The 27,377-nt window shown below is 41.7% G+C and overlaps 2 protein-coding genes across 5 annotated transcripts in view; one reads left to right on the top strand and one right to left on the bottom strand.

Annotated features, from left to right (window-relative positions):
* The window catches only part of SLC25A21 (solute carrier family 25 member 21), a 238,376-nt gene extending 232,829 nt beyond the window's left edge, over window positions 1–5,547 (top strand). For 2 of the 4 annotated variants that reach the window (XM_058847638.1, XM_058847629.1), the window contains exons 7-9: window positions 162–343; window positions 1,163–1,215; window positions 3,700–5,546. In XM_058847638.1, coding sequence (XP_058703621.1) covers window positions 162–343; window positions 1,163–1,215; window positions 3,700–3,770 — 306 coding nt within the window. In that variant the 3' untranslated portion in view covers window positions 3,771–5,546. Of the gene's footprint in view, window positions 1–161; window positions 344–1,162; window positions 1,216–3,699 lie in introns of all 4 variants that reach the window. The other 2 variants (XM_058847647.1, XM_058847619.1) reach the window with 2 other exon arrangements.
* Window positions 5,548–8,924: 3,377 nt separating this feature from the next.
* Window positions 8,925–27,135, bottom strand: PAX9 (paired box 9). The gene is made up of 4 exons (XM_058852225.1): window positions 27,061–27,135; window positions 25,519–26,145; window positions 23,121–23,260; window positions 8,925–9,179 (listed from the first exon to the last, which is right to left on the bottom strand). The coding sequence occupies exons 1-4, from the start codon at window positions 27,062–27,064 to the stop codon at window positions 8,925–8,927; spliced, it is 1,026 nt and encodes a 341-aa protein (XP_058708208.1). The 5' UTR covers window positions 27,065–27,135.
* Between the last annotated feature and the right edge of the window lie 242 nt (window positions 27,136–27,377).

The raw sequence follows: 27,377 nt of genomic DNA, 5'->3' as shown, positions 1-27,377 counted from the left end.
CATAGGAAATCCTAATGTGTTCCGCTAAAATAACACGAGTGGGTTGTGTGAGTTTTCTGATTAAATGCTTATTACTTTCTAGTGCTTAACCTGCACAGGTCTTTCCGTTTCCCTTTTTATTCTTTCTTTCCTCTTTTTTTTTCTTTTTTTTTTTTTTGTAGGATCCAAATTTGGAGTTTTTGAGGAAATTTGGAATTGGGCTGGTTTCAGGAACAATAGCCTCAATTATTAACATTCCTTTTGATGTTGCAAAAAGTAGGATTCAAGGACCACAGCCAGTTCCTGGAGAGATCAAGTACAGAACCTGTTTTAAAACTATGGCAACAGTCTATAAAGAGGAAGGGTAAAACATTTTTATTTTAATAAATGTCCAGACCTCTGTTTTAGTTCATATGGGTCCATAAAACCACGTTGTTATATTTCAGATTTGATGAGGACCATTAAGCCACCCTTGAACTCACATATCAAAAGAGCCCAATGTAGCATTTTGAAAATTTATTTTACAATTACAAGGACATATCTTCCTGCTACATATGAACTTTTACAAGAGACTTACAAGATGATTATTACCTTGTCAAAATTTATGCTCCCCAAGTAAATGCTTCACATATCTCATGTGTAATTTTTTCAATTCCTCATTTTGTAAAAGGAAAATATGAACAGAAAACAGACTGTTTTTCAGTTTAATCTAATTGCAATTTTGCAGGCCTCTGTACCTTTAAAATTATTGCTGAAATAATTAAACTGAGGACAGATCCTTGTGGTAATAACATTTTCCAACTTTTAAAAATATTTCTCAAGTGGTGACTGAGTTGTGGCTTTGATATTCAATTATATCAGTCATTTTGTCCCTGCATGCAGCTGTTGTTAACAGACTTGTCTTGAAAGTAAACCCATCTCACTGATTAAAGTCATATTTCTGATTGGCTAGGCTCACAACATTGCTTTAGTGACTGAACATTGATTAACTTTTTCTCTTCATCTGATCTGCCTCTGTAAAATGTTAAAATCCAGATACAGCCTGCTATTGAACATGTGTAATTTCAAATAATTGCCTCTAAGTGCTCTGCCAGCATTTTAACAAACATATGCTACAATTCCGTTCTTCTTTTAGAGCAAGGATATTGTTTGAAATGTTTTGTTTGTTTTTCTTCTGCTACAGATTTCTAGCTTTGTACAAAGGCTTGCTTCCCAAGATCATGAGGCTGGGTCCAGGTAATTTTCCTTCTGTCATTTCTATTTTGCTTTTGTTCTTGCTTTCTCTTCCCATTTTTCAATTTCTTGAGAAAATGTATTAAATATCAGTCAAATAAATGAATCAAAATATCTTTCACTTCAAATGGTTTCTTTTTAAAATAGCATCATCTAGTAGTATCATGGATGGGCTTGGCTAAATATGTGTCTAAAAAAATCATTTACACATACACAGCAGAGAATTACAAATCCAAGTAACTGCTGGTTTGTGCAATTGTTTTGTCTATGAACAAGCCAAAGTACATGCAAATGACAGAACTGTAAAACTTTTGGAAGTTTCTTAAAGTTTCTTATGCCTTCTAATGTGATCTTTTGAGTTCATTAGGACTATTCCATACCTATGTGCACTCAGCCTAAAATGCAGGTTAGCATGTCTCCATAAAATGCACTCAACTAGTCAAAGCACAGCCCAAGCATATCGAATTCCAGTTACTTTCTTCTCCTATGCCCTATGGGGGCAGACACTAAAAAGCTGATAGCAGAGCTGGGAAGAGACTTGTATGGCCCTGGAAAACTAAGAGGACAAGGATATCTTAAAACTGGGGTTGTTGTCTGACTCCTTCTTACTAATTTTTGCTCCAAATGTGGGAGCACAGTGGTTGAGAGCTGTATCTTCTTTGACTTGTAGAGTTGTTTTTTTTTTTTTTCCTGACTGGTTTTGATTAATCATGAAAGCAAAGCACTTTGGGCCCTCACGCTTTGTCAGCCCACAAAGGCAGTCTGCATCAAAAAGAGTAGAAGCCCCAATTTGAACACTATCCCGTTCCCATGGAATTGTATTTCCAGTTGTTCAAGCTGGTTGTTTAATATGCAAGAACACACATAGGTGAAGCAAGTAGGTACAGAGCCTGTTCTGCAGTATAAAGGAGGCATTAGGTTTGACTGTAAATGTTTGCATACCCAATCCATCTGGATAAGTACTAGACCATGCCTGGTTATTGTGCAGGGTGAGGAAGAAGGTGGGGAGGGGAAACAAGGAGCTCTGGAGCTAAAAGCCTTTTCCCTCACACTCCAAAGACACTAGATTACACAGAAGACAAAGAGAAGGCAGTGTTTAGCTTTCCCAGTATGTCTTAGCACAGCAGATTTTGGAATAAAATTTTCCATCTTACAAATGACTGCATTCTGGCCCCAATCCAACAAGTCAGTTACACGTGAACTTCATTCTAAATACTTTTGTAGCTATGTTGGCTAGCTAACATAAAGGTTTAACTTTCTGATGAAACAATAACATAATCTTTATTGTGACTGGGAAGGTAATTCCTTCTTCCAACATGTGAGTGTTTACAGGAAAAGAGATACACAAACACATCACACAGTATGAGATTTGGAATCAGCCTTGATTTGTGTTCAAATCACATCTTAGACATTATGTCTATGATTTGTTTCTTGGTCAAAGCCTTTTGCAAACATCTGCTCTGTCTAACTGTCTGTGAGTTCCTTTTCATGAAGAATTTCATAGAGAACAAATTCAATGTTGGTTCCTTAGAGTAAATGATATGGAGAAACTCATGTGGTAATTCTGTGTGCCTGGTTGTCTTAGCCCATCCCTAGAAAGGTGACCCCAGTTCAGCAGAAGCCTTGTTTGTTAGAGGTGCCACTCCAAGCCACCAACTCAACTGACAGGCAAAGGCAAGAAGATATTTATGCCCCAGTGCTGGTACCCACAAATAATATACTTTTACTCATTCAGCCTGGTTCTCTTAATCCATGTTCTCCATCTAGAAGCTTCTCTATGTATATGTGTATAGATATATATATATACCTTCTCAAATGTTCCCTTTTTTTAATCTCATACAGTAATTACAGCCCAGTTGCAGTCTGGCTTCACTAACAGTAAAGATATTTTATGGCTTTCAAGCTGGGATTTTATCCTGTTACCAATTCTAGCAAATAATGCCATTTCATTAGATCAAAACTTTGCCTGTGGATTTCTAGCCAGGAAAGAGTATACACATTTTCCTTATTGTGATTTTCTGCTTTAGACATGGTGAAAAAACAGGTGAAAAACTCTCTTGAATATTACCTGGTAGCATTTTTAACATCCAGGAGATGAATTTTTGTCATTCCTCCAGTCATGTTGCTCTTTCATGGCCAAATCCAATTAAACAGGCACACAAATATACATATATTCAAATTTAAAGTTTCACTTGTAGAAGAACAAAGAAAAATATTAATTTTGAAAAATAATTAGGAAAAATCACACTGAGGGTGAATTTGATTTAATATACAAGCTATTGACATCAACTTTATGATCTAATATTAAGTAAAATTGGCATGGTTTATAAATTGGTGAATTTTTAGTGAACTCAGGAAATAGTAGAAATATCCATTTTGTGAATAAGGCTTTGCCATATTCTGTTTTATATTCCACACTAGAAATGCTCTATAAAGTCTTGAAAATACTGGATTTTCTATGTAATAAAATAATATCTTTTCTTCTAGGTGGAGCAGTGATGCTTTTGGTTTATGAATACGTTTATGCATGGCTTCAGGACACAGTTAATCACAAGTAGCACTTCTGAAAAAATGTACTCTTTAAAACTATATGCATTCTAAAATACTCTATAATAAAGCAAAAGTGATTCTTATCCTTTATAGTGTTGAATAAATACCCTCAGATTGCACTGATGTTAATACAGTTCCAAACAAATATGGTCTCTAGGTCCTGATCCAAGAAAACATTTGACTACATGTTTTTCTGTGGGTGCATAATTAAATAGCACTGGGCATTTGTAATTGTTTTGCTGGACCAAGAGAAAATATAAAACAGACATAAGACAGTGAGTTTTTAAAGGACAAACTGGAATTTCTTGACACAGAAACAGCCTATGTAACCATATACTTTTTTAAAAGTTTCAGCTGAAATGGCAAGATAAAAACTTTCAGGGCATTTTAAAGGAAAAAAATTAATAATCCTGGTAGGGGCAGATACTAAGCTAATGTAAACTGACAGCTCCATTGACCCCACATCAAGAAAATGATCCATACTCTGCAACTCTTCAGTCAGTCTTGAGTCCAGTTCCAATTCAGTCCAGTACGATTTCAGAATTCATAGAAGAGTTTTCAAGTTCAAGTTTGGATAGAAGAGGACAGCGCAAGTAGTCACAACCTTAAAAACATGCACACTGCTAAATATCCTACTTGTTCTTAGCCATATATATATGAATCTCATTCAGATCACAGAAGATACTGGAAGTAATTGGTATGCATCAAGTTACAGAAAAATGCAAACCAACCTGGAATTCATAGAAGAAATGAGTAAATAAATTGACAGAAAAAAAGTAATTTTAGGCATATGAGATTTTTCTGCAATTTTTTTCTCCACTTTGATATGCTATCCCAAAAGAGCTGTCCTGTGATAAAAATGCTCAGTGTACCCTGACTGCCCCTTTAGCCTTTCATTTCCGCCATGGAATGGTGAAACAAGCTTGTAGACTGCTAGCACATCTGCAGTTGTAATTAGCTAGCCATACACCTCAAAGAAATGCACCTTTCTGTAGGTAAAAAGACGTTGCTCTGAAGCTAAAGCTTTTGCTTTTCCCAGTCACTGTAAATGCAAATATTCCAGGGATGTACTTGCATTCTTACTAGCCATGCTAACTCGGTGAAATACAGTGAATTCTGCTATGCTGACTGAAGACAGAGTTTCTGTTTGTGCAGTTGTGCCATTCTACACTTTCTTTTTAAAAATCTTTTTAAATAATTGAAAATCACGCATTATTCTGCTATAAAAATGTCTCCATTATCTAATTTGGTTTGTTGTCAAGCGAGCATATATATCTTGCAATTACTGAAAGTTTCAGTATCTCCCCATCCTACGCTCACTCTGTTAACAGTAATGTTCTTCCTCTGAAGGAGGTACAAACCTTTTCCTTAGCAGTCCTGAAGAAGTATCTCTCTGCATTGTTACTTGGAAATGGCAGTTCACATGTGAAGCCTTCATCTCAAGAGTGTTTTCAATGCATTGAAAAAGCAACAAAAAGCTAAAAATAGGAAAGTGTTTTCAGCGCTTCCAAGGATGCCTGTATTAACATGCTCAATAAGCCTCTCTTTTGTCTGAATTTGGCAACGGTGCCTTTTCATACCTATGCTATTTCATAGCTAAAATCAATAAAATTAGCTCTGTAAAAGTTTATGGTTTTAAGCAAGTGTTCCTGGTTGTTGCATTTTATTATCAGTGCTTGGCCAAAGAGAAGACACTACTAAGATAATTTAAAAAAACTAAAGCAAAATGCTTTATAATTTGTCTTTTATTAATTTAGAGCATTCAAAATATAAAAATAAAATGCTTTAAACATACTGTATATACATATATAGCCTTCGGTTTTACATCCTTTCCAACATGATTTTTTTTCAGTTAGTAGCTCAGCCTGATCTTGGATAAAAGGAGAAACATTTGAAAACAGAAAACAGGTTGGTATGAGAAAACAAACCTATGAATGTGCCAGAGCAATGCCAATACTCCTGGTGCAATGTGGGCTGAAATTGAGTTTCACACCAAACATCATCTGAACTGGGACCATGCAAACACAGTTTGGTTGAAGGAAGTATTATTAGGCTTCACTGATTTCTTTGGAAACATTTAACAGTCTGGGAATGAGGTGTAGACTTTCCAGATTAAAAATTTAATTCTGCACTCACATATACTGCATATTTCCCAAATGCATCCATTCACCTTAGTGGGTTCACTCCAGATTTATAGCCTTGTACTTGATAGCAGCAGTTAACCCTTATTTTTTAGGAAACAAGTCCCTTTTTCTTTTTAATTTAATGTAAAATGGTTGCAGTTTTCAGTTTACCCGTGAGTATAAGCAGTGAAATAGTCCTTGGGCAAAGGATTATTCTATATCATAGTTTAAATTTTAAAAAAAAATTGTGAAATTTGACACCAAAAAAATCCATCACAGGCAGTTCACCAAGAGCTCAGGTCAGGCACTTTTGCTCACTCTGAGCAACACTGTCTGCACGCAGACCCGCTGATTTCCCATTCAGGGGCAAGGTACCATGTACAGCAGGCAGATGTGCGGAGAGCTGTACCTAAACAAACACAAAACAAAAAGGTTTATGATGGTGTATCCCATGGGAGGAATAATTAACATAATGTCCTGTCCTTGTTTTATAAATTATCCTGATTTACCTGAAGATAATGACAGTAACTGATACAAGCAAAGGATCTCTCTCTCCATCTCCCAAAACACACTAATTCCTCATTGGAATGTCAGGAAAGACAATTTCATTCCAGAAATGACCTCATGTTACTCAAGAAGATTTGGAAAACTTTTAACACAGGCACACTTTGTTACAGGCTTGCAAAGTCTTGAAGCTCAAAAAAGCTGTGCTTTGAAAAGTTTCTCTTCCTTTTTTTTTTTTTTTTTGTTTTCTTTTCCCTTTGGTGCCCCTTGTTTGAGTTCTATGGAAAACAATAGGTAGACTCACTCAATAATTCTGTAATCCAGTACAGAACGACTAAGTTGAAAGCTAAAATCCTCTTGCCAACTTAATCACTTATCTACTTATGATCTTCTTCTTATCTTTTTTATTCCCCCATTTTATCTTTAGTGAAGAGCTTGTCTAGTATTAAAATTATTTCTTCTTCATGGTGTTAAGGCTCATCTTATTTCAGCTATAACAGCATAAAGAATAACATCCATCATGTCACTAACAGTGTGGCAGATTGGAAATGCACTTGTGTGCACTTTAGTGGTTTCAAAGAAACATTCGTGAAAAAGTGTTCTACTGGATAATGAGGGTTTCAGCATCTCATTAAAGCTACACAGCTGTTGAATACCTTTGAGGCTGAAGAACATGAACCACATCCAAGATCAGATCTTTGTTTCCTTGGGGCCAAAATACAATATCTGTGTTCTTTACAGAAATGCAGTTCTGTTGACTATTTTTTAGTGCAAGAAGCAAAGGTGGCAGCAGCCAGCGGAATCCATCCATATTTCAGTGGACGTACTCTACATGACATTAATACTGATTACTCAGATTGTTATGAAAATTTACCCACAGCTGTCTTGGTGATGAAAGCTGGAAATCCACAAAAAGAGAACTATATTTTAAGAGGGAACTGTATTTTACTTTCCCACTGAATTAGTGCTCAATATGGGATGTAAATTGAACAATGTATGAAGAATGGTACTTTCTCCTTTGCTTTAACTATGTCTACAGTAAGTTAAGTTATTGCAAAACACTTTTAAAAATACACAATATATTAATAGTCTATGATGGATATGAAATGTCACACCAGGCTTTTTTTTTTTTTTTCCCCCACATTCATATTCTGAACATACCTACAGCATGGGAAAAGCATAATAATAGTCAGAACTTTATTACTGCCCAAGGAAAACAGGTAAAATTTCAAAAATCAGAGTGTTAGTTCTCTTGGGATTAAAGTTTAAAGCAGAATAACTGGCACGGAGTACTTGCCACTGCATACAGAAATGTAGAAAGGAAATTTGCTAATATTAAATATCTCTGTAGCACCACCACCAGTATACCTATAAGGGAAAAAAAAAATATGCTTCAGAACAACAATGTAAACTTTACCAAGAGCCATACTTTACATTCATTAAAGCAGAAATTAAAGACAAGGTCCTCTTTAAAAAATTACAACATAATCTGGACACAAGTGAGCTGAGAATTATGGTACAATTCTGTTTCTCAGTGGGGTTTGTGACTGATAGGGCTTTTTAAGCATCTCTGCATAGGTTGCGCACTAACAGCATTTTCCTCTACAGTTTTCCATTTTGTTTGGGTATGTTCCACCCATTTCTGTTTGTACAATTCATATGAATGTGGTGTTTTGTGAATCTGGGAGGCTGGGTATAACTGTGGAGAGTTACTTAGCTGGATTTCTCACTTTGACTCTTCTGCCAAAGAGATAACTATTTCATAAGATGTTGAAGCCTCCACTGTAAGCACAAAAACATGACAAAAAACCCCTACCTAAACCTCATCACCTATCACCCCACCATGCAAAGACGTAGAAAATAACTAGAAACCATCTTCTTAAAAAAAAAAAAAAAAAGTAAGAAATGTACTGGAAGGTGAAAACAAATGCTGTCAAAAGCCTCTATTTACAAATGGATAAAATCACAAAGATCTTACTACTGCCTGACGATGGCAACATGCCAGAAAAATCTGAAAGCCACCTATTGCCTTCTTTCTATATTTGATTACCAAAACCCAATAAAACAACAATAAAGGACCTCTTAATAACAGTGGATTGTATAATCTCATCAGTTAAAGGATTGTTCTCTAGGCAATTGGCAAAAACACTTCCCATTCAGCCACCCTTGCTGATTCAAGGCATAGCAGAATTTTCTGTGATGATTGTTCTTTATTGATTTTTGCACAAACCTTAGAAACAATTGCACATTTAGAAAGTTTGCAATGATTAAGAATAAATATGTGTGGTTTGACCAGGAGAGAGTGGAACAAGGCTCCACGAGCCCTTTCAGGGACACAAAGTCTTTAAGAGCGCAACACCACGCTTCTGTCAGTTTCTGATGTTGTCTTCAGCTCTTTCAATCCCAAAAGCCTTATGGGAGACAAGTCACGAGGAGAAATGCCAAGTGTGGCTAGCATGAAGAGGGCAGTCCATGAGCTAGGCTCAGGGGCCGAGGAGCCAGCGTGCTCGTGGAGCTCCTGGACCAGCTCCTGCATCAGAGAGCGGAGGCGGTGACGGAGTGGCTGCCCTCCCTGGCTGTCTGCATGCCCTTGAACGCCAGCGAGGCGGGGATGTCGCAGCTGTGAGGGGACAGCGGGGTGCCCCCGGCGTGCTGCCAGCCGTGGCTCGCCATGTAGCTGGATGGAGTGGCGCTGTACGTCATGTAAGGTGACACTTGGGCTGGTGTGGCGTAGGGAGGCATGGCTGGTGCGGACACGAAACTGCTGACAGCTGGGAGGCCGTTGGGTGCCTGAAAGGAAAGGGAAGGGAAAAGAATTTATAAAAATAAGACACATTGGATCTTGCAGAAAATAATCTGCCCTCAGATGCTTCTGGGGCTTTGTAACAAAACTAGGACCAGCAGGGACACCAAGAGAGAAAACCGTATCCATTCCCCTAAATTTCAGGGGCTCAGTGGCCCCTTCTGCTTTGCTTTTAAGACCAGTTACCTCACTGTGATCAGTGCTTCACACCTCTCCCAGCAACCTGTCCCAGACAGGGACCACCAGCAGATGTTTAGGGAACCCACACCAAGAGCCGGGCAGAAGCTGCTAAGCCCCCTGTTCACCTGCCTATCTTCCTGCAAGCTGTTGTTTGTGGACTCCTAAAAGCCCATGGTTGCATCTAATCATTGCACTTGAGAGCTACTGGAGGGATTTGTAATGAGTCTCTCCCTTCTCTCTCACTGAGTACCTTAATGTACTCGGCAATGATTTCCACAGGTTGGAGTAGATGAGCTGCAGCATTTACCTACCTTTCCCAATTTTCACACAGGGTGTTGGTCACTGTTGCAAGCCCCACTGGGTAGTGCTGGGGCAGTTTGAGCTGGGTGAGCAGTGACCACAGCCATCCCAGTGACAGGGCAGACAGACCCATCGCTGTGCCTCACCTCTCCTGGCCCCGAAGGAGGATGGGCTCAGCCTGAGCTGCCATGGGCAGGTGCAGGCACAGATCTGAAAAGCAGCACTCCCCAGAGTGAAGAGGCAACAGTGGCTGGGGGTGGTGGAACATCTTAAACTCTTTGGTAACTGTTTGTTCAGAGCATGAGTCAGAACTATAGCAGTAGTATTATTGATGGTGTCTTTTAAAATTCTGTTTTCTAGATACTTGGGATAAAAACTTGCAAATGTTCTTTGCTCATAACTTCTCCTGGTTTCAATAGGGTTTCTGTGCACAAAACAATTGCAGGGCTGGGTCCTTTCCTGCAAGCTATTTTCCTAGGTCCTTCTGTAGGCTGGAGAGAAGGGTTTTTATTTAAATAGAGAAGGGAGAGTCCTTCAGTCAGCTATGGTATGATTTCACAATTTATGACTCCTTATTTAACTAAAAAGTGTTTGGTGGTTTGTTTCACACCCATAAATGTTTCTTCAGCACAACAGGTACAAACCAAGATCATTTATCTTGCTTAAGTTTCAATTTGTGTAGTGTTTGTTTTAGGATTTAGGGTGGCATTTTTTCTCAAAAATGTTTCCTATCTGGATATGAAAGAAGAGTATTGATTCAGCAAATCCTGTAGCATCATCACATGGCACAACTGGACCCAACCTGAATAGTGCAAAGTTAAGAAATGAAACAGACTTTTGTTTCTGCTAAAACTTCATATAGTGTTAACATTTTACTTGTTCAATTTCTGGCTGGATTGCATTTGCCTGACTTCCAGTATTTACTTTCATAAAGGGCACTGGCCTATTTTCAGGATCATGAATTTCCCATCCATGTAGCTCACAGTTCCACTATCTAGACTATCCTCTCATTGTCATTTGGGAAACAAAGCAGTAATTCTGCTGGACTCCATCAACATAAACCTGTACAGCAATCTAAAGCAGCAGGAGACAGCAATGGGATCTTGGTCACAAGCTTCCAACAAGAATATTAATTAGTACAAAACATACAGCTGCTACAGCAACAGAATTGTCACTCAAAATCTGTAAATACTTTGTGGAAGCTTTTCCTTATTCTTTTGAAAATCCAAATATGTGATCTGACCAGTAACTCATATTACATGCCCCCTACTGCGACTCAGAATTACACTTTGCCTCAGCTTTAAATCTCTGTGTTTGCAACAATAGTAATTAATACAAACCTGCAAATAATTGTATTGCAAATCAGTACAATTCTTGAATCACATGGAAAATTTTTTCATTGAATTTACTGGAAATAAAAAGTGTGGCCCCAGAAAAGCTGCTTTTCCAATGTGCAAACATGAAAGAAGAATGAGCACCTCTGTTTTTTGTAACAAGCACCAACAAAAAGCTCTGCACAGGGGCAGTTGAGCCATTGAAGCCAGGTTATAATACTGGGATATCAAGAACCACAACCCAAACATATTCTGCACGGAGAAGTACAGAAACCCTGAAGGGGTGGGTGCTGGAAGGAGAAAATATATGAGACAGGTCCCTGAAGTCTCATAACCATTGAGAGAGCACAAACCTTCAGCTTCTAGACCTCAAAAGAAGTTTTTTGCCCTCTGTGAATCCATCCTGTTCCTCAGGTTTTCCCACTGCCAAGAAGGCTGGTACCAAGCAGTGGGCTCAAGGCTGGGCCTGGAAGCCCCATTTTAAGCAGGATTCCTCATTATGAGTGCTGATGTTCTGTGAGCTGTGCTTTGGAAAGGATGTGTTGGTAGGTACAGGGTAGATCTGTGGCAAGCAATGCGCCAACAAGGCACCACTTTACTGGCTCACGCCCATGTCCTCGCCGCCTGCATCTCCTACAGACAAGGCCACCAGGGGCTCCTCAGCAAACACAAGCAGATGACTTTGCATGATCTGAGGAAAATCTGAGCTCCTGAACACCTCACATTAAAGCAGGTATTGTTGTTAAGTATTTTATCACCAGGCTTGTTGATAGATATTTGATCCAACCAGACATATGTTCTGTGGCCTTATGGCACAAAGTCTTCAAACAGTAATTCCTGAAGAAGCCCAGGTTTCTTATTGAATCCTACTGTAGGTGCCACTTGGGTTGTTGATAAAACAGATGGAAATTGACTAAAGATTCACTAGTTTTTGTAAAAGCTTAATTTAAAAGAATACCTATACAGATTTATAGCAGCCAATACAATCCTCTACACACACACACACACACACACACACACACACACTCTCACACTCTTACTCAAAATACAGCTGTGAGAACTGTTGTTTTTATAGTCTATTCTGAATGTCAGAAAGATCTTGCCCCAACTACTGAGGGCAGGACATGGAGACAGTTGTGTTGGGACCACCAGCTGCAACCTGTCAGAGGCCACCAATGCTGCCTGTCATCACTGCCTCGCTGAACTGGTGAATCATTCTTATTTTTGTTGCACTGCTACAAAGCTTTACCACTCAGAACCACGATTCTGTGGAAGCCACAGATGCCCTCAGCCAAGCAGGCAGCGCTGGGATGGGTAGGAACTGGCCCAGCACAGAGTGAAATTCTGCCTCAGGGGAGGTTTGAGCCATACCCACAAAGCAGTGAGAGGCTTCCTCTGACCTGAATTAAAAGATGAGGGGATAGAGAAAATCTCACCCTATATGATTTAAAACTATGCTACTCAAAAAAACAAAAACAAAAAAAACCAACAACAACAACAACAAAAACACCACAAAAAGACTAATTTTCATCTCTGACTTTCATCTGTGAAGGACTTGACCTAACAGTCCTGACATGAGAGTTTTTACTTCCAAACAGCCTTAGATACAAAGTGTGGGTTATCAGAAGGGTTGAATCTTGTCTGTCAATCTGGCACTTTTTGCAAACATGACATTCACTTAAAATAAATCGAGGGGATTAAGTTCCATGACCCTGTATATACTGGATGAATAATTCATCCTGCAGTATTTCAATCAGAGGAAATGAACACCAAAATCTAAACATTCGTAATTAGGAGTGCAAGAACCCCACAGTGTTTATGGATTTTTAAAACCCTAAGAATTTGTTTTAAGTGCAGAGGTTCTTGAACCTGGTTTTTAAGTTTTATAAATATTTTTTTTCTTAATTTGAACCATCGTTTTTCAAGGGAAATCTAATTTTTTTAAGCAAACAAACAAACATGAAGCTGAACAAGAACCTCTGCTGTGTTAGAGATAAGGGATCCTGTTTGAAAGTGACTACTTTTTGGCTTCTACAAAGATCAGAGAGAAACTTGCTCTCAATTGCTGCTTCTATCAATGTTTTGAGACAACTGATAGAACAAGTATTTCCAAATTTCAGTGCTGCATTTGAAACGTAGAACACATGACCTCCCACCAACTCACAAATTCATTTAAACGTGTTCTTGCAAAGATACCAGCAAACCAAGAGTAATTGGGTCAGGATCACAAGTTCATTGGGTCTGGTGTCTTTCTGCCAAGTTGTTGCTGATACTGCCAGTGACAGCAAAAGGAATACTGAGGTGAGAAATCAAAACCAGGGTGGTTTAAAACTTGCTTTAAGTCACACAAAATGGTGCTGCTGAAACAAGCAGATTGCACATGTTTTCACCAGTAAAGGAGTTGGTTGAGCAGTTTTAACAGATGGATTATTTAGTTTTGGTCACTTTAGATACAATACTAACTAAAGACAACTTTTTTTGTCATTGTTTTCAGTCTGTCTGTGATTTGCAAAACAGAGGGAGTGGGTGGATGAAAAGCAAGTCTAGAACCAAGCTAATGTGGGAATGTTTTTGGAAAAAGAAATTTCCATTAGTAGCTTGGACTCCATAAAGTCAGAACAGTTCTTCCCCAAACCAGAGGTAACCACCCCACACACCTTGATATCTGTTTTGAAGGTTATGTTTGTATAATGTGTTGTAGAGCTTCAGCCTCCTGTCTCCTTCACGGTAAGAAGACACAAGGGTACAAGCTTTCTGGACAAACTTCCCAGTCAACCCATGAGAGACAAACTACCTGATTTTGGTTTTTTCTGCCTTGGTCACAGAAGAACCAGAGAAACATGCAAGCTAGATTTCACTTTCAGTCATCATGGTATAAATTCTAATTATATATTGTAGTGAATTGATATTATTTTGTTTCATTCCCTTCCCTACTTTTCCTTCTCTGACTTTTGCTTGGTAGATATGTGTTCTCTCAGTATCAAAATCAGACCATCTCCTATGTTCTCTTCCCATGTTGCTTCTAAATGTTTCAGAAAATGACCCAGAATTGTAACATCCAAAATCACAGACCTGTATTTCTGTTAGCTATCATGATAGCAATAATGTAAAGGATCTCAATTCAGTTTTATGTGAATAAAAACAAGAGCAAATTTGGTGCCACAGGTGGATGCCACCTCAATTTTGTAGTCTATAACTCTAAAGGGAGTGTCCGAAAGAATGTGAATTATTTTTCTTGTTGTTATTATTTAAAATTATTTAAATTACTTGGCCAATGTAATATAATTGTCACGACATTTTATTAGTCCATGTATTGCACGGACAAAGAATGCAGACTTTGTAGAAGTATTCTAAATTACTATGAAAAATATATATGTTTCTGAAGAAGCAGCATAGCCCCAGGTTCGAGTTACCCAATTCAGCAGCCCGAATGAGCTTGGGCAGTGACTCAGCCCAAAATCCCCTGCTGCAGTCATCAGAAGTTCAGTCTGTGTCACGGCTTAAGGGACACACCTCTGGTGAACAAGGTGGTTGTTTTCCTTTGTATCTCTCAATTCTAGCCCCGGCTTGGATGAAGGAATCAATCCTGTCCCCGGAGCAGCCAGCTCAGCGCGTTGCCTTGGCCGTGGGGCTCAGCCCTTCCCCGGGAGCGGCTGAGGCTGCACAGCCCGGGGCTGGCAGCGGGGCTCGGGACACACTGCCCAGGACAGAGACACACAGACACACACAGAGACACAGAGACACACAGACACACACAGACACACACACACACACACACACACACACACACAGACACACACACAGACAGACACACACCCTCTCGCTGCTGCTTTCCAAAAGGAAAACCTTCAAACATTCCCTGGAAATGAGGAATCTTTTCCCAACGGCCTGAAAACACAGCCACCAAGAAGCTATTGCAGAAGCAGTTCTTTCCACAGCAAGGAAAAAGCATAGCAGGGAGCAAAATATCTGGTCCTTCAACCACAAGAGCAAATTAGCATAAAAATCCAGAGGATATCTCATTTTTAGTGACATGTGCATCATCAGTTAAAACGATTATGACAAGACGAGGAGCAATCAAACACAAGCTGCAAACATCAAGGAAGCGAACATGCTAAATCTCCTTTTATAATTGGAGGTTAAATATGATTTATAAATCAAGCCAACATATGGGATCCCAAGGGAAGAGTAAACAAATTTTCCAAGTAAAACAGCAGCAGCAGGCTTGTAATAGAAGTATCATTTAGGAAAAAGGCATTACTAAATTATCTAAGTAATAAAATAGAGTTTTTGGGGGGTTTTAAAATTGATAAACTCAAGTCATATTTTTGTAGAATTTGTAAATACTGAATCAGACCTAAATTCTGAAGCTTCAGTTCAGTGCCACAGCATCAACAGGAAAAATTATATGATACCACAAATGTTCATTCAGATCAATGTTCACTAAAATTAATGTGCCTACACAGGTAAGTCACGATTACCTAAAGAAGAAGGGTTACAAAAGCGAACACTGAGAAAATTTCCCCAGTTTATGATAACGGTTTTTTAAAAATATTTTTAAGAAAAAATGAGATAAAATTGCTAAGATATATCTGAATAACCTAGCCAGAGTTAATCCTGCAAACCACGGTTTACTTTTTATAGTGCTGGAAAATATTATTACAAAAATATTTTCATATTAGACTAAATATCCATATTCTTAGATGAATTAACTTATTTTATTGAACATATTCCTGATTTGATTTTCTATTAATTCCACTGCAATCAGCAGAGAATAAGACTCTGAAAAATTAGGACACTGAAATTAAAGAATTTTGGCACATTAAAAAAACCTTAAACAGGAGAGGCAATGTTTTGTATGTAGGATATTAAGGTATAATATTATATAATATAATATAATATTTACCTTTTTTTAAAGAAAGAGAGAACAGTGATAATACATTGGAATTGCAAAGCTTTTAAAAATAACAAATGGGCAAGGGACTTACACCTGCCCTGTTGCTCAGGTGAACTGAGTTGATTTCCAGAAGACAGACTTGAAAAAGGAAGAGACCTTCCAAGAATGGAGAATTTGAAAAAGGAAGGGACCTTTCAAGAATGGAGAATTACACTCTCTTTCACTGTTAGTTGTGCAAAGCAGTGCTGGTATCCTAGTTGAAGTCACAGTTAAAACTGATTTATTCACAGGCTGGAGTGCTCAAAGATTTCAAATATAGTTAGCTACACAATCCTACATATTAGCTCCTAAAAAGATGCCATTTTCTTTACAGTTATTTCTCACTTTATTAAATTCAATGCACAACAATGTACTGCAAAAGAAAATCACACTACATCCTTCTAAAATGAAGTTCAGTCCTTTCATAATGATCAGATACCATTCCCTGTGTTTAACATGCTTTTTTATTAACTTAAAGTTGTTTCCTTTACTTACAGCCATCCCCAGCTGCACTGAATAACACAGAAACCAGATAATATCAATTGTGTTTTAAATATAGTTGGGACATGCATCAGGATCACTCTAAATTGTATTTTCTTATCCAGTTTTAAATCTCAGCCTCTTCAGGGAAATAAAATCCCAGTTTTGGAAATAGTAATAGTAACTTGAATTTACACACCATCACCAATCCTTTCCTGAAGGAGCCAGGGGCATTTTATGCCTTTTCCAAAGCAAATTACAGCAGAAACAAAAGAAAGGGGGGAAAAAATATAAATAAATAAAAAAGGGTGGGGAGAAGAGGGCAAAGAAAAAAAAAGAAAAAAAACAGCCCTCATTTTCTGGGGCTGAGTAGTCTACTACAAGAACATCAGAGGAAAAGAGAGGTAGGAGAAAAAGGCATGGTGGATAAAAGGCAGACAGAGGTTTCTGTAAAACCAAAGACCATTCTGATAGAAAAGCAGGGGAAAAGGGTTTCCAGTGCTCCCTCAGAAGTGCGATGGGTTTAGACGGCTTCCACAGGGAAGTGAGATCTACCACAGCACACCAAGCACACACCAATATGTCCCCCAAATGTAGATTCTAGCCCAAGGGCTGCACTATCACTGAATGGTTGCTTCCCTCTCATACAGCATGTTAAGAAGGATGATATAAACCAAAGTCACTGCCTTTTCAGTGAAGATGCTGGATCCTGGGGTATGTTCTACAGTTTAACAAACTTCACAACCAGACTATGTCAAAGTGGGGTGAAAACAAATTCTAGTTGCTGTAAGCACAAAGCCTGGTTCTGATGACAAAAACACAACTTAAGTCTTCCATAGACCGATATACTGGGTTTATGAGGACAATAGGAAAGCACAAGAAAAAAAATCGTGTCATATAAGCAAACTGCTTTGAGAAGGAATTAACAACAGATTCCCATAGTTTTAGAACAGATTTACACAATAATTTCCCCTTGGTATTTTGGCAAAATCTGGGATTGGGCAGGGCACACATGGACACTAAACAAGCAAATACACTGAAAGGAACAAATATTTGTTCTTTTCTATGCTGTTGGTTAACACCATAATGTATTATTGAAAGGTTCTATGAAAAATGCCTTCTTAATATTATATACTTAGCAACATATCGTAATTTCGATATGCTGTTATTTAAATGAAACTGGGGGAGGAGACTTATGGACACAGACACTTCAAAGGGATTCTTGATGTCTAGAAGCTAGGCAAAAATGGAGTCAAGCTGGTAAACTCCCTACCTTGTTCTCTTCAGGGATAGCCAAAACAGCAGTCTCCTATGTCTAACAAATCCCTAATGCTGCAGAGGCAGTTACTGGGAAGCTGGTACACTAAGGAGGGTGAACCCACAACCCATCAACTGTTGAATGCTTATGGTTGTTAGGACTAGGTGTGTAGGCAGTTCCTAAAAGCTGATAAATTGCCACAACACGCAAATTCAAACACACTATACAGTCTTTATATATTTGTCAATCGACTGCAAGAGCCAAGATTGAACAGGTCAAATCACATCTCATATCCCTGCTCCCGGCACTCTGCTCCTTAGCTGTGATAGGTATCTCCCATCACTCCCACTCTACAGTCCCTGGTCCTGTTTGTCACGGCAAACCTCCTGGTGGTTGGAGTCCTTTGAGCAGAAGGTGCTTAGAGTGCAGTTTGAGTGTCATCATACCATTCACTCACCTCTCTGACTTTCTTTATTAGTCTCATCCGGGTGGAGTGCCCTGAAGCCATGTGGGTTGGTGGACAGGGCACTGTGTTTTGGCCGTGGAAGCAGGTGGCCAGTAAGAGGCAGGTCTCACAAATGGGGTTCGAATTGGGTGCCATCCAGATCACCTGGGAAGGAATCGGGTGCATGTAGTGGGATCAGCTCATCCCCCTCACCCACAACATGCAATGACAAGGATGCCTAGACCTTGAGCAAGTCATCTTAGTGGCAATATTTTGATAGCAGGCCTGGTCTGGAGATCCTAGCGAGAGCAACACAGAGCCAGACAGTCTCCAAGCCAAGGTCTGAACCCCTGCACCAGACTCTGCTAACAGTGCTGCTGGGTACTACGGCAAGAATGCAAATAAACACCTCTCCTTCACAGCTTCATCCCCCTCCTGCCTGGGTATGACCGAGCAGGAGTAGGTCCAGAGCTTTGTCATCAATGGGTTTTGCACAGACCCATAGCAGGAATCCAACTGCCGGGATCCTGAGTTATAAGATACTTAATAAGTAATTTGCTAATTAATTTTTTCAGTAAATTGTGTGTAGGAGGACCATGTAAACAGCCATATTATTTAAGGCTACATTTTAATGTTCTCCCCAAAGAATTTTCCCTGTGCTGTGGGTTCTAAGCACTGCAGATACAGTTACAAATGCATGCCCACCAAATATACAGTTCATTGTTCATCTACAAATGAAAGATCAGGAACTAAATGTTTACATTATCTACATTTTCTGTGCAAGTAATTGTCCAGAATTGTACCTACATTTGCAATCACTTGCCCTAAAATGGAGCTTTGCCCTTATGTGCTTGCAGCACACAGAGCTTGTGGCCCCCAGTCAGAATGCAGCCAAAGGACAGAGTGATATCCCAGCAGTGCTGAAAACTCAAGCCCTGCACAGCTGATGAAGTTCAGCTGAGACAGACTTGAGGTAGCTGCTGCTTAGGGTTTGGCCAGCATGACAGAGGGAGACTACACTCAAAGCATGTTCACAAACCCCTCTGAGCTAGGAGTGTTTTCTGCAGCTCCAGCAGGTTTGGGATGAGGCCTCCAAACAGTGTACCATTTCCAGGAGCGAGCTTGCTCTTAGACCCCCCAGTTACAAGCTTTTTCCCATTAATGAGTATCAGCTCCCTTTGGCAATATGCACATCTGCTTCCTGCAACGCACACAGAAAGTCATTCTCAAAAGAAATTATTTCCAAGTTATTTGCCTCTCAGCAAATCATACAGACATATGTCAGGTCTTCTTCATTCTCATACATGTGTAAATACAGACCACAGGTTTTTTTTCAGTTTGAACATCCATGATGTTAGTCCAGCAAGTCACAAGCATCAGATGTCTGAGATCTGCATTTTAAATACAATACATGTTTATTAAATGTTTTGATTTCAAATGCAGGTTACAAATATGTTCATATTGCAGTCATTTCAGCTACTTTTTCCATAATGCAGTAGTCAGTATGAGCTGTGCAATGCAAAAGAAAATACTCAGAATAGTCATCCTTTGTAACAATAGCGTAATTATCTGTAGAAGCACCTGGGCACCACACTGAATGTGCCTCTCTCCATAAATAATGCAATACAACTGAGCTCTGTATGAAATGTGGATGACACAAAACTGTCAAGCTCTAGGAAAAATGTTTTCCTTTTCAGTTTCTCTGATTCACAGTCACCCTGTTTCAAAGCCATATGACAAATCTGAGAGTGTGATACACTAGGAAAAATTATGCAATTGCTTATGTATAAATTACAACCTGGGACATCAGGTAATTAAACCTGAATAGAAACTTGACAAGGCATCTTTTGGTTTCCTGTGGAATGTTTTGTACAGAATCACAGTCTGCCAGGTTGAGCTTTCAACTCCCAAAACCCAAACATGAACAACACCACAAACAAAAGCCCCAGGAAATCCATAATACATAACATGAAAAATGTTCTACATCCAGAGGTTCGGTTTCATGTTAATGTGACTGCATGTTGTCAAGGCAAAAATGTGAAGTCTTCCTACCTTTTTTGTGGGTGAATTCCCACTGATATGTGGGAGGAAGGCTGAAATGTAGCCATTGGAACCGTTTGGAGAAGTCAGCCTTGGCTGCTGCCTGACAAGTCTGGGATGTCAATAAGAATTTTGCCTACAAAAAGCCTATGGCATCCCGTGTCTTCAGACAAATGTATATAATTTAAAAGAAGTGATCAAATAAATACATGTAAAAGTACACAAAATCTTGTTCTTTGGTCTCAATTTTCTGGTCTTTCTCATACATAGGGATTTTTCAGGGGATTTCTTGAGAAGCAAAATCTTATCTTCCATGACTACGGTTGGGAAACAAGTCTTTCACTTGCCGAGTAGCTACGGAATTATTTGCAAGCTATGGACAGGTGAACTTTGGACGTTGGTGATGTTTAAATACGTAGATGATGTTTGTTGGAAAATACAGAATTGCCTATCACTCACACAAAATCCATTGTTAATGTGCTTCACATCACATTTCCTCTGCTCCTGTGGTGAAATTGGGAAGCCTAAGTCAAACATCCAAACTTGATTCCCTCCTCTTGTGGGCACCTCTGATTTTGATAATACAAACATAAAACTGAAATATCACAGAACAATCTCTTCTATGAGGGAAATCTGATGTCTGCCTCCTTAAGACTCTTAAGAGCTTTTTTAATGAGCTTTACCCAAAAGAGATAAGGAAATAGCATTTACCCCGAAGTACAAAGACAGAACGTATTTCACTGTAGTCCTTCTGGCATATCAAGTATGTCTGAGATTTCCCCATTCCAGATACCCCCCTGCTAGATTCACAAATGAACCAACATTCTCTCATGTCCCCTGCTCATCTCTTTACACTCAAAACTGTAAATATTGCAAGAGACCATGGATCTCACAATGTCAGAGAATTTTCTAAGTCTTTACTGTCGTAGACTGTCACTCCAGACTCACTGCACTTCAGCAAAAAGACAGTAAGTCAGTGCTATGTGCAGCAGTAATTTGGTTCATAAACTTCACACTGTCTGGAATAAATATTTTGGCAAAAGGAATGTGGCAAAAACTGCAAATAATTGCATTTTCCCATCCTTATTTAGCATGATTTTTTTTAACACATTCTAAATTAGCAAGGTAATGAACTTGTGACAGACAAAACAATTAATGAAAATTCAAATTAATTCTCTAGATACCAGTTCTGAATACTATATGAATAGACTAGTTGGTCTATGTGTTTGAACTTTCTAAAGCCAGATTCTGTAAACCTATATTATTACAGGGAAGAAGCTGGGAAGAACCTCCTCTATATCTTCTTTTAGAGAACAGGGTTCTGAATACGGTTTTTCTGCCCTTTGAAACTCTCTGGACAATTTATTTGGATAAATTAATTTCATTTTATTAGTAGCAATTTTCTCAATTTTTAAATAGCACGTATTTTTAAACAACATTTATCTGGTGATATTTCAGGTTGAACAAAACTTTAAAGTAAAACTGGTATTGACAATAGTACAGAGATATATTATGAAGATGAAATCATAAATATTGAAAGTAAAAAAAAAAAAAAAAAAGGTAAAAAATAGTTTCCAAACCAGCATTGAAAACAACCCAATTTATAAAACACTGTTTCTCAACACATCTGTTGAAGTAAATGAGATCCATCAGAGGCCATGGTTTATAGCCTATGAACAAGATCCTGTGAATATTTCAGCAGGATTGTGTGCAGAAGGCCCAGCCTGGAACCTAAGACAATGAAGCCACAGTACCGCTCCTCTGACAGAATAGTGACAAGCTATACCTGTTATTATTTAGCAAGACTGTTAATGCTTATTCTAGCCTTTAAAGAAAATTGTAGGAGTAGTAACGCTAAATCTAAGTCTAATGCTATTTTTAACCATACAGTCATGGCTACGTTACAGCACACGTTATTTGTGATATGAGATGAACATAATAATAATGGGATAATAGAAAAACAAAACAAATAGGACAGCATTAAGAGTTGTTTAAAAGCCAGTATTGTTTAAAAGCCAGTATGTGCAATGACACGGCTGCTCGCTGTCGGGATCTACAGTATTTCCCGCTCTGCCCGCTCTTTGCAAGTGTTCCCGCAGTTTGTGCTCTGCATCTTGACCGTGAACGAGTCTGATTCAGCTACTCTGACCACCAAACACAAGCTACAAAAGTCTCCTCTACATAAATCTAAAACCAAACACAGAACTCAGAAAATATGTCCAAAACCTCTGTCTCTAAACGGGAAAAATGCTAAACAGCGACTGTGGGTTTTCTTCAACTTGGTTCTAAGTACAACAAATGCGTGGCCGGGAAGTCAGCGTGTCTGAGACCTCGGATGCATTTTGAAATGTTTCCATCACACGGAAAAAATGTTTTCAAAACCTGCGCTTTCCCAACGAGTAACAGTTGAGCCTTTTATAGCTTTTCTCCTGGCATGGGACTTGATTAGCACGTACAAAGATTTAGACAGAGATTTATTAAGTAACAGTTATATTGTGTTGCAATTAAAACGTAGGAAATTCGCCATCTACTTAAGCGTTTAAAAATGCTTAATGTAGGAAGCAATTACACCTCATTTTCAAATTATTCCCCTGACTACAGAGCACGCTGTACAGAGTAAAAGGCGGCTGTATGGGCAGAGGCGGCGGCGGGCCGTGCCCGCTGGCCCGGCCGGGCCGGGCTCGGTGGCGGCGGGTCCCGAGCTCCCGCTGGGCGGCCGGGCCGGCCCGGGGCAGCCCCGGCCGCAGCAAGGCGGGATGGGGGTGCTGGCCCCGCGGCGGCCGGCCCGGGGGAGAGAGGAGCGAGGAGAGAGGAGAGGCCGGGCTTTTTCCCGCCCGTCTTTGCAAACCAAAACCGAGGGAAGTCCGGCACCGGCTCCAAACCGAGGACGGTAGCCCGAGGACGGCAGCTCAGGAGCCCTGTGCATCACCGCCCGCCCCCCGCCTCTCTCTTTACCTGGCTGTACTTGGCCTCCTGCTCAAGGGAGCTCTTCTCCAACCCGTTCACAGCATGCTGGGCCGGCGGGTGGAAGCTGTTCCGGCCCAAGCTGCTCCATTCCTCCACCTTGGGGCTGGGGTAAGGCGAAGTGTCGTTCACTGCTGGAAAACAAAGGAATGGGAGAGAGGGAGTTAGAGGCAGAGGCTGCGATTCGGAGGTGGAGATGGCTTTGCTTCGGGATGGAGAGGGATCCCTCTCCCCATGGGAGGCAGTCTGTGGGGCAGAGCTAAGGGGAAGCCGGTCCCTCTCCCGCCACATCTCGCTGAAGCTCCTGGAAGCTCTTAGAGAGGGATTCGTGGACAGAAGGGAGTCGACTCCTTCAGTGAAACCTGTGACAGAGATCAGCAAGCGAGCCCAGAGCTGGCTGTCTCGCTCGTCCCCAGTCCCCGAGCTGGCGGGACGGAGCTGCCGCCCGGCACTTGTCCCCAGGATCTCCTAAGGCGTGTTTAGTATTTACGGCAACCGCCGTGTGTGTATTTGTGAGTCAGAGGAGAACCGAAACCCCGTGTTACAAACAGACCTGACACGCCTGCAGATGAGCTGGGCTCCAAACACTTCTTGGGAGAAAAAGAAAACGAAAGACACACACACATATATATTATATATAGGGAAAGAAAGCAGGAAGGAAAAGAGATAACAGTCCTGTTATTTACACGCCTCTCAGCCGCGCCATGGGCATACCGGGATGTTTTTCAGGCGGACAAATTCCTCGAACGGCCAAATTCCCGCACCGGGGGGGCAAGGGGGGGTGGGGGGAGCCCCGAGCCCGGCCGCATCGGAGCCGCCGTGGGAGGGGGCTTTCCTGCCACACCACCTCGCTCGGCCCCTCGCCGTGCTGGGGAAAGACACAAATCTGAAGTTGTCTTAAGAAATTGAGCTCCCTCGGTGAGCGCCCTTTTCTGCTGATCTCACACTTTCCCATGAATAGGGGCTTCCTTTCCGTGTCAGCAAGGTCAGTTTATCCTATAAATCAAGGGCGAACAGCCCCCATCTGCGGCAGCGGCCACTCCGCAGCCCCGAGCCTCTGACGGGAAGGGGAGGGGGGGAGATTTCACATTGCAGAAAGATGTGTGCCGCTGCGGGGGCTCAGGGACACGGGGCAGATACCGAGACACCCAGCAGCACCGGCAGAGGCCTGCCTGCCAATGTGGTGTTAATAAAGGAGGAACTCACTAAAAAAATGCAACAAAACAAAACAACAACCAGAAAAAAAAAAACCAAACTAAATTTCACATGTGATTGTAATGTTCTCATTCTTTTTAATGTTCTTTGCCAACACTACCTCTCGATTGCCTCAGAGATTGCCAGGCGTGTATTTGTTAAAGTCGACTCAGAAAAAAACACATTTATTTGTGCCAGTGAGGACTAGGATAAAGTCTATATCGTGAAGGGTGAAGAACAAACTTACATTTTTTGCATGTATGTATATAAATAAAACATACTTGTGTGCGTGTATGAGTTGCTTGAAAAAATATCACCTTCTGACGAAATAAGAAGAAAATTACTCTGCAATGCCTAAAGGATTATCTTGCATTTGAAATAGTGCTAGAACTGGATTGGTGCTGTTAAAAAGGCAGTGAAAACAGAGATCACAGCTCCCACCTCTCCACTAATAGTGAGAGAAAAATGGGACACGGAGATCGCTGTAGGCAAAGGTTATTTCGGATTGTTGTTTTCAGTGACACTTTGAGTAACGCTTCCACTATATTCCACTGGCAGAGACCGAAATGGAAAAAAATGTCTCCTGCTAGCAAGCGGCCCGGGAGACGCGACGCAGTTTCCAGGCGGGGGAACAGAGAAAATGTGAAAGGGATAAAAGAGGCAAATCTTGGGCCTTTGGTTTTCCTAGACCACCGCTTCGGAGGAAAATACAGCATCAGAATGAAAGCAATTAGATGACATTTGAACTTCCTGCCGAAGCAAATTTGGCCTGATTGCAAAAACTACAGAAAATAGACTTCTCAGTAAGGCCAAGGAGGCGGCCGTGGCCGGAGCGCGGCAGTGAGCCTCGGCCGGGACAGGACCGGGACCGAGTGCGCCCTGGTGCCGCCGCAGCCCGGGCCGGTCCCTCCGGCCAGGATCGCCACTTCAGAGAAGCGGAGGTGACGGCCCATGGGTCCTGTTTGCTGGTCCGCCTGCAGCCCACCCAGGCCCTTCGGTCTGCCCGCATTCCGAGACGCATCCTCCAGTAAGCTCAGTGCCCTGCCCGTGCTGGGGAAAACGCGAGGGGGTTCCCGAATCAAACAAGGAAATCACCTTCCGACCCTCGGAGAGGAAAGAACCCAGGAGCAAGGAACCGAACCCCTCTGGCCGTGTTTGGCTGCCTTTGCGGCCCCGGCTCCCTCCCGCTTCTCACCTTGGTCTGTGATGGACCGGATCCCCAGGATGTCCGTCACCGAGTGAGAGGACGGCCACGTCCTGGGCATGGCCATGGTGCTGGGGATCGCCGGCACCCCGGGAGGGGTGGACACCTTGGCTCCTGCAGCAGCGATGGGGCTGGGGTAGGGGTAGATGTGGTTGTAGGGCAGAGCAGGCTGTGGGGGCGGCTGGTGCTGCTTGTAAGACTCGTAGTGACTCTGCTGAGACAGGTTCCCGATTTTGTTCCGGAGGATGCGGCTGATGGAGCTGACCGACGGCACGTTGTACTTGTCACACACGCCATCGGCCAGCAGGCGATCCCGGATCTCCCAGGCGAAGATGCCCGGATCCCTTTGTTTGTAGGTCCGGATATGTTTCACCACGGTGGGAGTGGTGACCCGAGGCTTGCTGCCGCCGATAGCCCCCGGTAGGATGGAGCCGGTCTCGTTGTAGCGAGCCAGGATTTTGCTGACACAGCCGTGGGAAACGCGGAGCTGCCGGCTGATGTCACACGGCCTGATACCCAGTTGCGCCAGTTCCACAATCCGCAGCCTGATGGCATTGGGCAGGGGTCTCCCGTTGACAAACACCCCCCCGAGCTGGTTCACTTCCCCGAAGGCAGGTTCTGCAAGCAAATGCACAAACACAGCCGTCGGACACGGCGGACGGCACAGAAGGGGGCGTCTGAGCTGCTCCTCATCACAGACAGATGTCACAGACAGGGACCCCCCCGGTCACTCCACTCACGCTTCTTTATAATAGCGGGATGCCCCCAAGACTGAAGGAAGGAAAAGGGAGGGAGGAAGAGAAGTGAGAGGTTAAAAGAAATAAATAAAAAAAAAAAAAAAAGAAAGGGAGAGAGAGAGAAAGAAAAAACAAAAGACATAAAGAATGAAAGAAAGAAAATCCGTGGCAACAAATGTCGGAGCTCTCCGGACTGTGCATCAAGCATATTCCCAAAAATAAGAACATTCCAGAGATGAGAAACGAGATCGCCCCAACAGACAAGTCAGCTTTATTGCCACAGGAAAAAGGAACGCGAAGAAAACAAAAAGAAAAGAAAAACATCTTCTAAGACGTGGGGGAGGGGGAGGAAGGAAAAGTAGTTGAGCAAATTCTTTTACATCTTGGGAGAGACGAGGGCAACGCGGTGCTTCTGAGTCGGGACTAACTTTTTAAAGACCGTTCCTGGTGCTGTTAGCGCCTTTCGCTTAACAACACGATTACACCGGGCTGTAAAACAAGCGCGTTTAAATGTTAACTGCTACGATCGGTGTCAGGAATAATATACAACGTGTCACGGGCTGCAGCCGTCCGCTCGGCTGCGATCCTGCCTCGCACTCGCCTAATAACACTAATAACAAGCCGATTAGTCATTAGCTCGCTCTCTCCCCTGCTCCTGACCCTCAACATGTTCTTAAAACTTGTAGGAACACGAGCAAAGTCAATAAGGGAGCCGCGGCGGTGGCAGATGACTGCGCACGGGTGCTCCCCCTCTCTTGACAGCACTTGAACCCTCCTGCGGCTCCCGGCCACTTACCCATTCCTCTGAGCGGGGCACCTCGAGGCTGGCCCTAAATCCCAAGGGATCCCTATGCCCGGGAACCGACTCCCGGCCTCCTGCGCTCCTGGCCGCACTGGCCCCAAGCCTCTCTGATCTCCGCTGAGGAGGGAACGGTAGCGCGAGGAAGAAAAGAACTACAAGGAAATCTACATCCCGACGAGAGAGCCTTGACTTCTGCATTTCAACCTCAGGGCAGCGTGGGCAGGGCCGGGCTGGGCCGGGCCCGTGGCCCACCGCCCCCCCGAGCCCGCCCCTGGGGCGGCCCCAGGGCCCAGCCGCCCTGCCAGTGGCCA

The sequence above is a fragment of the Poecile atricapillus genome, chromosome 1 (assembly GCF_030490865.1).
Source record: "Poecile atricapillus isolate bPoeAtr1 chromosome 1, bPoeAtr1.hap1, whole genome shotgun sequence".
Lineage (NCBI taxonomy): Eukaryota > Metazoa > Chordata > Aves > Passeriformes > Paridae > Poecile > Poecile atricapillus.
The sequence above is the reverse complement of the archived record's forward strand: the minus strand, read 5'-3'. Positions and strand labels throughout refer to the sequence as shown.